The 13,908-nt window shown below is 40.7% G+C and overlaps 1 protein-coding gene across 1 annotated transcript in view; it reads left to right on the top strand.

Annotated features, from left to right (window-relative positions):
• LOC129458299 (kinesin-like protein KIF28P) overlaps positions 1–13,908 on the top strand; it is a 58,902-nt gene that overhangs the window by 8,797 nt on the left and 36,197 nt on the right. Inside the window, 3 exon segments of the mRNA XM_063613597.1 lie at positions 304–491; positions 10,044–10,143; positions 10,146–10,225. Of these exon segments, the coding sequence (XP_063469667.1) occupies positions 304–491; positions 10,044–10,143; positions 10,146–10,225 (368 nt within the window).

Here is a 13,908-nt window from a genome sequence, read left to right as displayed (position 1 = left end):
TGCAGGAAGTCAGTCTCTTCACTACTGTAGTTAGTTATTAGTACAGGTGGGTGTTAGAGAGCCAGTTCTTGTCAGAAAGTTAATATGACCAGAGACAAGCCTTTCAAAAATTCCGAGGGAGTAGAGGAACAACTGCTTGTCATAATAGCTGCTAAAAGTAACACAATTAGAGAACAAACTGAGGGAAGGGTAAGTTCTTGGCTTAATTTCTTACTAGGTATGAAGACTTGCAAAACAATGAACTTGGATAACAAAGAGAAACTGGAATGATTGACTCTGAATTTGTAATTTGACTGTAGAGAGAGAACTCTGGGAGCAAATGTGTGATTTCCATGCATTCCAGAACCACCACCACTCTACAGGACCCTAAGAATCCAGAGCATGTGAAGACATTTACTTTTGACCTGGCATATTGGTCTCAGGATGGATTTCAAAAGGATAAAGGTGATGTCCTTATTTCAGCTGATCCTAGTAGTAAATTTGCAGGCCAGGTAAGCTGCTTTAAAACACAGCTTCAATGCCAGTTTTTTGTTGTTTTGTTTCTGACTATGTGTTCACAGTGTGAAAGTACAATAATTTTATGCAAGCATAAATATATGCTCCATGTGAGAATTTGACTTTAAATTTACTCCTTTCTATGCTGAACATGAGGTCTAAAAATACAGCTATTGCCTAAGTAATTTTTAGATACTCAAATCAGTTCATTTGCCAATGTATTGACATACTTTGAAAAAGGTATGACCGTCAAGTCAATTATATTTTGCTTCTTTGAGATAAGCAAAATAAGCAAATTGTATGAGGCACTTAGCATCTGAGAACTTCTGTTTTAATGAGCATTTATCATGTGCCATGCACTGTTCTGCCTTAAAGTTGCTCACAATTTGGTTTGGGGAGACAGAAAAAAGGGCACTCAGATGTTACAGGTTCTGTGATAAGATGTATGGGATACAGTGGGGTACAAAGGTGAGGTGGTCATTCAATCTAGACAGGATATTTGGTGAATGGTTTAATAAAGGGTATGATGTTTAAGGCTGAGTTTTGACAGACAAGGAGAAACAGTCAGAAAAAGTTATGGGGAGGAAATGAACAGAGCTTCAGGGACATGTGGGACAATCTTACTCTACATGTAATTGGAGTCACAGAAAGAATGGGAGGGGGGTGTGTGCAAAAAATACTTGAAGAAATGATGGCTGAAATTTTCCCAAATTTGATGGAAACTATAAACCCACAGCTCTAATCCAGTGATAAAATCTTAAAAACAAGTGAGAAAAGATGGAGGAACAACAAGAATGACAGCAGATATATTGTCAGAACTATGCGAGCTAGAACACAATGGAGAGAGTTAAGAGCCGAAAGCAATTCTCAGCCTTGGGCAGGAGCAGTGGTTCATGCCTGTAATCCCAGCACTTTTAGAGGCTGAGGCAGGTAGATGGCTTGAAGTCAGGAGTTCAAGACCAGCCTGGCCAACATGGTGAAACCCCATCTCTTCTAAAAATACAAAACAAAACTAGCTGGGCATAGTGGCACATGTCTGTCATCCCAGCTACTAGGGAGGCTGAGGCAGGAGAGTCACTTGAACCCAGGAGATGGAGGTTGCAGTGAGCTGAGATCGCACCACTGCTCTGTAGCCTGGATGACAAAATGAGACTCCATCTCAAAAAAAAAAAAATTCTCAACCTAGAACACTGTGCCCAAGAAAATTTTTTCTAATTTTGAATCTTTCAGAAAGACCATTGATTGTCAAAGCAAGAATAATAAATTCTGTTGGGATTCAAAACAAATACATAAATAAAATATGACAACACCAAAAAAATGAGACAGCTACCAGAAGTATATTGTTTTAAGGTTTTGCATTATATAGAAAGTAATATAATATTTGAAAATAAAATATTTTAAAGAAATCTATTGGCCAGGCGCGGTGGCTCACGCTTGTAATCCCAGCACTTTGGGAGGCCGAGGGGGGCAGATCACAAGGTCAGGAGATCGAGACCACGGTGAAACCCCGTCTCTACTGAAAAATACAAAAACTTAGCCGGGCGTGGTGGCGGGCACCTGTAGTCCCAGCTACTCGGAGAGGCTGAGGCAGGAGAATGGCATGAACCCGGGAGGCGGAGCTTGCAGTGAGCCGAGACTGCGCCACTGCACTCCAGCCTGGGCGACAGAGCGAGACTCCGTCTCAAAAAAAAAAAAAAAAAAAGAAATCTATTGTAACCCTAGAGCACAGGGTTTGTTTTATTACAAAACATCAGTTAATAAAAACATTAAAAATCCATTACTAGTAAACATACATAATATAAAAATATTTTTATGAAAAGTAATTTTCTTTCTTTCTTTATTTTGAGATGGAGTCTCACTCTGTCACCCAGGCTGGAGTGCAGTGGTGCAATCTTGGCTCACTGCAACTTCTGCCTCCCAGGTTCGAGAGATTCTCCTGCCTCAGCCACCCAAGTAGCTGGAATTACAGCCATGTGCCACCACACCCGACTAATTTTTGTATTTTAGTAGAGATGGGATTTCACCATGTTGGCCAGGCTGGTCTCGAACTCCTGACCTCAAGTCGTCTGCCTGCCTCAGCTCCTAAAAGAGCTGGGATTACAGGCGTGAGCCACCACGCCCGATCTATTTTTCTTTTTCTTTAGAGATGAGTTCTTGCTCTGTTGCCCAGCCTGGTCTCGAACTCCTAGGCTCAAATGATCCTTCTGCCTCTACCTCCCAAAGCACTGGGATCTTCAGTGTGAAACACCATGCCAGGCCAAAAAATAGTACTTGAGCCAGCGCCGAAGAGAATGGCACTGCTTTCCATTTTTCCACTTTTTGAAATCTCTGTAATGTCTGACTTCATGAAAGAGCTTGATTCTCTGCCCTGCATGTCATGTATAAAATCACGTTACGTAGCCTCGTAAACCCCACTGCACACGTTACTCCATTCTATGTTCATGAGAGGATGAGAATGAAAAAAGCAAACATTAGTACGATCACAAAAGGAAGTGTCACTTTACAAACACCCTGAAAAGATCTCACAGACCCTGGAATGCATTGTGTGAACTGGTGCCCTAGAGCAATCAATATGAAATAAATAAATAAAACAAGTATAACTAACTAATGAGTCAAGTGTGGGGAAACGGAACTATAAAACATTCTTTACCCCTCTTATCCTGCCATGTTTGGGATTTAGACACAGAGGAGATGGGATAAGTAGAATACAAATAGCAAGATAGTAGATTTAATGCCAATAATTTATATCAATTATTATATAAAATATAAATAGCCTAAACATGACCAATTAAAAAGCAAAGATCATCAGATAAGACAGAAAAAGCAGGATCCAACTATATCTGTCTACAAAATGTGTGTGTGGGTAGGGGGTGGTTTAAGTTCTTCTGTATCACAGGATTTTAAAAAACCTGGTTTACATATTTAAAAAAAGAGCATGCAAACGCTAAGGAAAAAAAAACTAGAGGCTACATTTACATCACATTGCATAGGTTTCAGAACAAGAAATATTTAATAATGAGGAAAGAATTCGTTAAGGAGACATAGCCAGCCTGAATGGGTATGTACCTAAAAAATGAGCTTTAAAGTACACAAAGCAAAAACAGAAACAGAAAAATAGACAAATCTACAACTGTATTTAGTGATTTCAACACTCCTATCAGTAATCGACAAACAAAACTCTGTAATATTATAGAAGAGCAGAATAATATCAACCTAATTGACAATTATATCATAAAACATGTCAACCACTTCCCGCCCAGCCACAGCACACACATTCTTTTTAAGTACACACAGAACATTCATCGTGATGGACAGTATTTCAGATCATAAAACTAGTCTCAATAAATGTAAGTGTAAGAGGACTGAAGTTGGCTGGGCATGGTGGTGTGTGTGTCTATAATCCTAGCACCTCGGGAGGCCAAGACAGGTGGATCGCCTGAGCCCAGGAGTTTGAGACCAGCCTGGATAACATGACGAAAAACCGTCTCTGCTAAAAATACAATTAGCTGGGCGTGGTGGTGCACACCTGTGGTCCCAGCTACTTTGGAAGCTGAGGTGGGGGGATCACTCGAGCCCAGGAAGTCAAGGCTGCAGTGAGCCGTGATTGCACCACTGCACTCCAGCCAGGGCAGTAAGAGTGAGATCCTGTCTCAAAAAAAAAAAAAAGACTGAAATCATATGAAGTATATTTTCTGACCACACTGGAGTTAAACCAGGAAGAAAAATATTTGGGAAATTCACAAGCATTTGGAAAATAACAGACTTCTAAATAATCCATTGGTTAAAGAAAAAACCACTAGGGAAATTAGAAAACATTTTTTTTTAACTGAATGAAAATCAAAACACTACTTAAAAGGAAGAGGCCGGCCAGGCGCGGTGGCTCACGCCTGTAATCCCAGCACTTTGGGAGGCCAAGACGGGCGGATCACGAGGTCAGGAGATCAAGACCATCCTGGCTAACACAGTGAAACCCCGTCTCTACTAAAAATACAAAAAATTTAGCCAGGCGTGGTGGTGGGCGCCTGTAGTCCCAGCTACTCGGGAGGCTGAGGCAGGAGAATGGCGTGAACCTGGGAGGCGGAGCTTGCAGTGAGATGAGCCAAGGTCACGACACTGCACTCCAGCCTGGGTGACAGAGCGAGACTCCATCTCAAAAAAAAAAAGGAAGAGGCCAGAGAAACAGTATTACTAAAAAATAAACAATAAGTTTAAAAAAATGTTTAAAAGACAAAAAAAAGGGGGGGGGGAGGGGGGAGGAACGACATTAGGAGATATACCTAATGCTAAATGACGAGTTAATGGGTGCAGCAAACCAACATGGCACATGGATACATACGTAACAAACCTGCACATTGTGCACATGTACCCTAAAACCTAAAGTATAATAACAAAATTTAAAAAAAAAAAGACAAAAAAAGGCAACTCAAGACACTTGTCAAAATGTGTGGAACAAGCATGGAGTATGCAGTAGGGATAGACAAATATACACACACACACAGATACACACACATATACACACACAAATACACACATACACACACATATACACACACAGACACATATACACAAATATACACACATACACAAATATACACACAGATACACACACATACACACATACACACACAAATATACACACAGATACACGCATATACACACACATACGTATACAAATATACACACATACATATACACACATACACACACACACAGATACACACATACACACAAATACACATACACACTACACATGCACACATACACACATACACTTACACATAAACACACATATACAAATAATACATATGCACACATACACACATACAAGCACATATACACATACACAAACACACATACATGTATACAAATACACATACACAGACATACATACACACATATACAAATACACATACATATACACACAAATACACACATATACACACATACACACATACACACACATAATACACACACATATATTTTTATATGTGGGATGTATCTAAATGGAGCTGAGGGGAGGTTTTCTAGCAGTCAAGCTTACATTAGAGAATAATCATCTCCAATTGGCATTGTAATCTTCCAATTAATAATTTAAAAACAGAGCAAATTAAACATAAAACAAGCAGCACAAGAAAAAAGATAAAAGTGATAATTAATGAAACGAAAAACAGTAAAACAATAGAGAAAAAACACTGAAACCTAAAGCTGGTTCTTTGAAAACATCCATAAAATCAATAAGCCAAATACCAAGAGCATAAGTGATCCTAGGGACATTAAAAGAAGGAGGAGGCCGGATCACAGCTGCAATCCCAGCACTCTGGGAGGCCGAGGCTGCAGGCTGCTTGAGGCCAGGAGCTTGAGAGCAGCCTGGGTAACACGGCAAGATCCCATCTCCCTTTTTAAAAAAGAATGATTAAAAATATTTTGAACAACTTAACGCCAATATATTCAACAACAAATAGACACAAGCTACTGAAGTTCATGCAAAGAAACAGATGACTCAAATAGTCCTGTATCTATTAAATAAATTGAATTTGTAGCTAAAAACCTCACAAAGAAACTCCAGTCCCAGGTATCTTTGCTGGTGAATTCTACCAAAGAAAGAAATAAAAAAAAAATGCAGATGATAGTAAACCCTTCCCGTTTCATTTGACGAAGCCAGTATTCCAACAAGAGCAGCCAAAGATACTACAAAAACACTGTCGACCATTATCTTTCATGAACACAGACACAAAAATTATTATCAAAGTTTCAGCAAACACAATCGAATCACATATTAGGTGGGCCTTAATATATTACTATCACCATCAATCAAACTCAATCACTACCAAGTGGGCCCTTTCCTAGGAATGTAAAATTGTTTTAACATTTAAAGTTCATGATCTAGAATAGAATACAGGAGAAAAAATATGATCGGCTGCAAAAAGAATGACAAAATTTAACCCTCATTCATAAAATTCTCCACAAACTTGAAATGAGTGGAAGTTTCCTAGAAATAGAACTTGCCTGGAAAGCAGCTTCCATCATGTTTGATGGTGAAGCAGGTGTTCTCCATAGGACGGCAGGCAAGCCAAGGGTGGCTGTTCCCATCACTGCTATACAATATTCACTACAAGTTCTAGCCAGGGCAAAGACCATTGGTAGGAAATAAGAAATATGCCGATTCAGAAGAAGTAGGCTGGGCAGGTGGCTCACGCCTGTTATCCCAACACTTTGGGAAGCCAAGGCAGGAGGATCACTTGAGGTCAGGAGTTTGAGACCAGCCTGGCCAACATGGTGAAACCCTGTCTCTACCAAAAAATACAACAATTAGCTGGGCGTGGTGACGCACACCTGTAATCCCAGCTACTTAGAAGGCTGAGGTAGGAGAATCACTTGACCTGGGGAAGCAGAGGCTGCAGCGATCTGAGATCACACCACTGCACTCCAGCCTGGACAACACAGTGAGACCTTGTCTCAAAAAATAAAAGAAAAAGAAGGCCGGGCACGATGGCTCACGCCTGTAATCCCAGCATTTTGGGAGGCCGAGGCAGGTGGATCATCTGAGGTCAGGAGTTCAAGACCAGCCTGGCCAAGATAATGAAACCTGTCTCTACTAAAATTACAAATATAATAATAATAATAACAATAATAATAATAATTAGCTGGGCTTGGTGGTGGGTGCCTGTAATCCTAGCTACTTGGGAGGCTGAGGCAAGAGAAGCACTTGAGCCCAGGAGGCAGAGGTTACAGTGAGCTGAGATCGTGTCACTGCACTCCAGCCTGGGCGACAGAGGGAGACCCCGTCTCAAAAAAAAAAAAAAAGAAAAGAAAAAGAAAAAGTAAAACTATTTGCAGATGACATGAATCCTGCTGAGCAGAAGGATCACTTGAGGCTGGGAGTCCAAGACTCCAGTGGGCTATAATTGCACCTGTGAACGGCACCTGCACTCCAGCTTGGGCCACGTAGTGGGACCTTATCTCCAAAAACTAAACTAAAAAATAAAAATTCTAAGTGCGCTACGAAACAAAAAAGCTACTACAGTTAATAAGTGTGTTTAGAAAAGTCAATATACAGAAAGCAATAGTATTTCTCTAAACCATAATAGCGATGAACAATTGGAAAATGAAATTTTAAAATATGAACAATAGTATCAAAAACATGAAATACTTTAAGGATAAATTTAGCAAAATAAGTGCAAAAACTGTGCATTGAACACTATAAAACATTACTGAAAGGAAGATTTAAATAAGTAAGAAGACAACATTATTCAGAAGTCAAATGATCAACAAAACAAAGCAATCCCAATCAAAACCCCAGCAGGCATTTTTGGTAGAAATTGATACATGATTTCAATAATTTACATGAAATTGAAAAAAGGACTCAGAATGGCCAAAATTATTTTGAAAGAGAATGAAGTTGGAGATCGTAAAACCCACCACAAAGCTACAGTAATCAAGATGGTGTGGTGCTGGTTTTTTATTTATTATTTATTTATTTTTGAGAGGGAGTTTCCCTCTTGTAGCCCAGGCTGGAGTGCAATGGCATGATCTCTGCTCACTGCAACTTCAGCCTCCAGGGTTCAAGCGATTCTCCTGCCTCAGCCTCCCGAGTAGCTGGGATTACAGGCACGTGTCACCACGCCCGGCTAATTTTTGTATTTTTAGTAGAGATGGGGTTTCCTCATGGTGGCCAGGCTGGTCTCGAACTCCTGGTCTCAGGTGATCTGTCTGCCTCAGCCTCCCAACGTGTTGGGTTACAGGTATAAGCCACCACGCCCGGCCTGGTATTGGTTTAAAGATAGACATACGGATCAATGGAACAGAATAGAGTGTCCAGAAACAGACCCTCATACATAACATCAACTGATTCTCTACAAAGGTGCTGTAATGGGTTGAATTCATGTCCATCTAGAACTTCAGAATGGGACCCTATGTGCAAACAGCATCTTGGCAGATGAGGCCATACGGGATTTGAGTGAGCCCTAAGTCCAATCCTTACAAGGAAGAGGAAATTTGGACACTCAGACACGGGGAAGCATGTGGCAGTGGCCACAAAGTGGAGTGAAGCAGCAAGGAGTGGAGGTGCCACCAGAAGCTAGGGGGAGGCGAGGGAGGCTTCTGAGGCAGCGTGGCCACGCCAACACCTGGGGTTTTTGTTTTGTTTTTTCAGACGGAGTCTCCCTCTGTTGCCCAGGCTGGAGTGCAGTGGTGCAGTCTCGGCTCACTACAACCTCTGCCTCCCAGGTCCAAACGATTCTCCTGCCTCCGCCTTCTGAGTAGCAGAGATTACAGGCACCTGCCACCACGATCGGCTAATTTTTTATATTTTTAGTAGAGATGGGGTTTCACCATGTTGCCCAGGCTGGTTTCGAACTCCTGACCTCAGATGATCCACCACCTCGGCCTCCCAAAGTGCTGGGATTACAGGCACGAGCCACCACGCCCAGCCCGTATTATTTGTTTAAAGTTTTCAATCCATAAAAATTAAGCACACACACAAAATGTTTTCCCAAATCTCCAATAGCACTGAGAAAACAAAACAGCAAAACTAGTTACTTTTACTCAGTAGGCATGTGTTAGGTTTAGCACATAGCTTCCACGGTAGAGTCAACATCTGTTATACAAAAGATATTTTTCTGGTAAAAGTGTGGTCACAGTATTCTGGAAAACCACTGGTGAAACTCCACAGTTTAAAGTCTAGAGCTCCCCTAACCCTTTTGGTGGAATAATTTTTATCCCTTTCTCAAACATTACATGAACGTTGGTTATTGTCTATTGCCCTCATGTAAATCACACTATGTCGGTATGTGCATTTTCCCCAGAAACATGAAATAAATTATACAAATGTATACATTGTAACAAATGGAATATCGAATGCTTAGTGCTTTACTATTGCTATTAGAGAGTAGGAAGAAATATACACTTTGAAACAGCCTCAAATAAGATAACTATTGCGGTCTATGGCCACAGCCCAGATGATAAAAGGAGGCAGACCACATCCCCTCTCTTTCAGCAACTGTGGGCACAAACATTTCTATTTTAACTTTAAAAAGGGGGTTGCAGGTGCGTGTGTGTGTGTTCCAGAACCACTGGAAAAAGTAGAAAAAGAGAAGAGTTCACTAACAGAGGACTAAAATTAGTGTGGCTATATTGTGATGTTATTGTTTGAGTCAACGAATAAAGTAGTAGAAGATGCTTTGAATGGTTTCTGTGCCTTGACATTTTTGTCTAATTGCTTAATTTTAAAGACCTGGCCCATGTTTTGGCAAGACTATAAAGTACGCAATTGCATGACCGATGGGGATTAGCTAGTTCAGGATGTAGCCGATGTGATCCATGAATGTAAATGATTAGTGTTTTCCAAACTGACAAATCCCTTTCAGTTTTACGCCACCTGTTCTAAGCCAGCATCTGAGTTGTATTTCAAGCAGGTCTCATGGTATGAATCGAGGTGGGATTTATGAAGGTCAGGATACTTATTCAGATTTAAGAGGACTGAGAAAGTAGGAAGAGGAAATCTGCGCGCCACTGGCCTGTGCTGAATATGCCACCTGTCATCTTTCCAGAGCGATGTCTTCCACGACCTTGGCAGGGGAATTCTAGACAGTGCTTGGCAAGGCTACAATGCAACTCTCCTAGCCTACGGCCAAACTGGCTCTGGGAAAAGCTAAACAAGGGTATTATTCCAACTGTGCGTGAGGAGCTCTTTCCAGCAACTGAGAGCCAGGGGAGAAATCAAGAGCACCAGGTACATAGTCTCAAATCCTTTCTTTAAGGAATTGTATTTTTTCATTCTAGACCCTTCCCCAAATGGAAGTTCCCAGCATCTCTATTTTAGGATAATGTTTGTTTTTCATACCAAAATGTTTATATGATTACAAAATCATGTTGCAGCTAAATAAGATGTTGGATTTTTCTGGTTATATGGAGGCAAATCCAAGGAAAGTCACTCTGGTGTAATATTCTAGAAGCAGGTATCTTAATTGCTAACCCTAACAAGGGATTATTATGGGATATTATTTGGTTTATAAGACAAAACCTTAGCCGACTCACGTCGATGGCTCCCTTTGCCATCCTCTTCTGCCAAGGTTGTGGCTCTATTCTAGTCTTAATCAACTTGTTTTTCTTTCTGAAGAATATTACTTCGTTTTTAAATTGTTTTTTACACAGAGCATAGCCTCTTACTTGCCCTAGCATACGAGGCCCAAGACCAGATTTTAGATTCACTGAACGTTGGTGACATTTTCAAGATGGAGTGTAGCATCCAATAACATAATTAGCTTTAAAACATGACAGGAGAATGTCAACAGATGCCTGTGAGCATAGTTCATGGTTCTGCTTTCTTAAAATGGTAGGACCGTTTAAGCTGGTGTTATGAAAATGCAATACAGCATTATTTTTATCTTATTTCTCTGATGTTAATGGTAACGTGTTCAAGTTAGAGAATTTTGTATTTATAATATCACCTAACTATCGTTAACATTTCAGTACCTTTCTAATATTTATTCATTTAGATTTTTATATTTATATTTTGTAGAGATGGGGTCTTGCTATGTTGCCCAGGCTGGTCTCAAACTCCTGACCTCAAGCAATCCCTCCTCCTTGGCCTCCTAAAGCTCCGGGATTACAGACATGAGCCACTGCGCCCAGCCTCTAATTTTTAATTCAAATATTTTCAAAGGAATACAAGTCTAGTTTAAAACCTCAAATAACCAAGAGAGAGAATATTTCCACACAATTTTCTGAATTTTCTGTGGCAGCATATTTACAATAGCCATGAAGTGGAAACAGCCCAAACCCCCATCCACTGATGAACAGTTGAATAAAATTGGTCTATCCTTACAACGGATGATTCAGCCTTAAAAAGGAATGAAACTCTAACACATTACAATGTGGACAAACCTTGAACACATCATTCTAAGTACAAGAAGCCAGAGACAAAAGACCACACACTGTATGATTCTATTTGAATGAAATTTCCAGGAGAAGCCAATCTATAGAGATAGAAAAGAAATTGGCAGCTGCCTTGGGCTGGATGTTGTGGGGTGGAGTGGGGTGGGGAGGGGAGGGGAGGGGAGGGGACAAGGCAGAGAAAGGGGAGTAAGCTTTCTTTTGTCAGTAAACAAAATACTCTAAATTTAGATTGTTGACAGTTTCACAGCTCTGTGAATATACTAAAAATCATTGCATGGAACATTTTAAGTTGGTGAATTATATGGTATGTGAATTATATCTCAATTAAGCTGTCAAACTTCAAATTGTTCTGAAAGGCTTATAATGGAAACCACCGGTCTCCTGCCCATCCTCTCCCCTTTGCCTCTATTCTCCAGTTACTTTCTTCCACCTTCTCACTGTTTGCCCTGGTAGCCATCTCCATATTTATAAATAACGTTGGTTTGTCTCTTCTGCAAAAGCAGTTCTGGACACCATCTACTGTCTTCCCACCATGGTAGAAGATAATTTAACTCGGCCACACCAATGCCCTCAACCACAATACATCCCCCCACATACTCCCCAACCATGATACGTCCCCCCCATACTCCCCAACCACAGTACGTTCCCCCCACATACTCCCAACCACAGTACGCTCCCCACATTCTCCCCAACCACAGTACCTTCCCCCCCATATTCCCCAACCACAGTACCTTCCCCCCCATATTCCCCAACCACAGTACCTCCCCCCCATATTCCCCAACCATGGTACATTCCCCCATATTCCCCAACCACAATACGTTCCCCCACACACTCCCTAACCACGATACATTCCCCCACGTAGTCCACAACCACAGTACATTCTCCCGCATACTCCCCAACCACAATACATTCCCCCAACATACTCCCTACATTTAGGACAATGCTTATTATAACATTTGGTTAAATCAATAATTGTTGACATCTTATTATTTTTTCTTAACAGTTTCTGCCTCAGGATTTAATTGTTAACATTTTAACAGCACACGTATTGTTCACTGCTGCACCAAATAATGCATACATCCTTTCCACATTTTACTTTTCTTGGAATTTTAAATTGCCATTTTAATGATGTTTACTTTTCTATAAATCTTTCTAAGTGCTCCAAATCACTGTCACATGCCTATTGACAAATCTTTTCCATACACTCGAACGTAATGGTGCCGTGATTTTTGGGGTCTCCTTCAGCAGGAGTCCTCAATTCTCCTATTCCAATCGTATTAATTGTATTGGCACAATTGGGAGCACTGTCTCTGCAGGGCTACCTCAACCCTCATTCTGGAACTTGACTTCAACCTTCATCTACACTGGCTCCCCTGACTCCCGGATCCAATGTATTCTTCTTTCTTGATTCACTCTCTTTTGCTGCAGTTTCCTCAGAAAAGGTGCATCCAGAATACTTTTTTGTTCATCCTTTGCACAACTGAAAATATGTTTTCGTACCTCCACATGTGATTGACATTTACCTGGAATAGAATTCTGAGAGTATTGAAGATCTCCATTATATTTTAAGTTCTAGTGTTGCAGCTGAGAAGTCGGCTACCATTCTGATCCCCAGTTCTTCGTATGTAACCTTTTTTGAGGGTCAGTTTATCTCTCGCAGCCTTCAGGGTCTTCTCATTATCCTTGATGTTCTGATATCTTAATGATTCTTTTTTCACTTTTCATGCTGGACACTTGGTGGACCTTTTTCAGTCTGGAGATTCCTGTCCTTCAGTTCTGGAAAACTTTTCTTATATTATTTATTATTTCATCTCCTGTATTTCTTGTTTTCCTTTTCTGAAATTCCTACTAATTGGATTTTGGGCCTCTTGTACTAATATTCTAATTTTGTTATCTTTTATAACCTATCTTCTATTTCTTGGTCTTTTCTTTTTTAAAAGAGATGGAGTCTCACTCATGTTGCCCAGGCTTGTCTTGAACTCCTGGGCTCAAGGGATCCTCCTGGCATCAGCCTCTCAAGTAGCTGGAATTCCAAGTGTGAGCCACCACTGCTCTTTTTTATTCTGCATTCTAGAAGATTCCCTTAATGATATTATAACTCTCCTGCATTTTTATTTTGGCTGTCATTCATAAATTTAACTTACAAGCACTTTCTTTCACTCTCTGGTTGTTCTTTTAAATAAAATCCTCTTTTCTTCCATGGGTATAATTCTTTCTTTGAGGCTATTACTTCTAGGGCTTTAAAAAATATTTCTAAGCTGAGCACGGTGGCTCATGCCTGTAATCCCAGCACTTTGAGAGGACGAGGGGGGCATATCACTTGAGGCCAGAAGTTCAAGACCAGCCTGAGCAAGACGACAAACTCTCACCTCTACTAAAAATACAAAAGTTGGTCGGGCGTGGTGGCATGATTCTGTAGTCCCAGCCACTCGGGAGGTTGAGCCAGGAGAATCGCTTGATCCCAGTGGTTGAGGCTACAGTGAGCTGAGATCATACCACTACATTTCCAGCCTGGGC

This window comes from Symphalangus syndactylus, chromosome 19, assembly GCF_028878055.3.
Source record: "Symphalangus syndactylus isolate Jambi chromosome 19, NHGRI_mSymSyn1-v2.1_pri, whole genome shotgun sequence".
In the NCBI taxonomy this organism is placed as follows: Eukaryota; Metazoa; Chordata; class Mammalia; order Primates; family Hylobatidae; genus Symphalangus; species Symphalangus syndactylus.
Note: the sequence above shows the minus strand (reverse complement) of the source record. Positions and strands in the feature narration are given on the sequence as shown.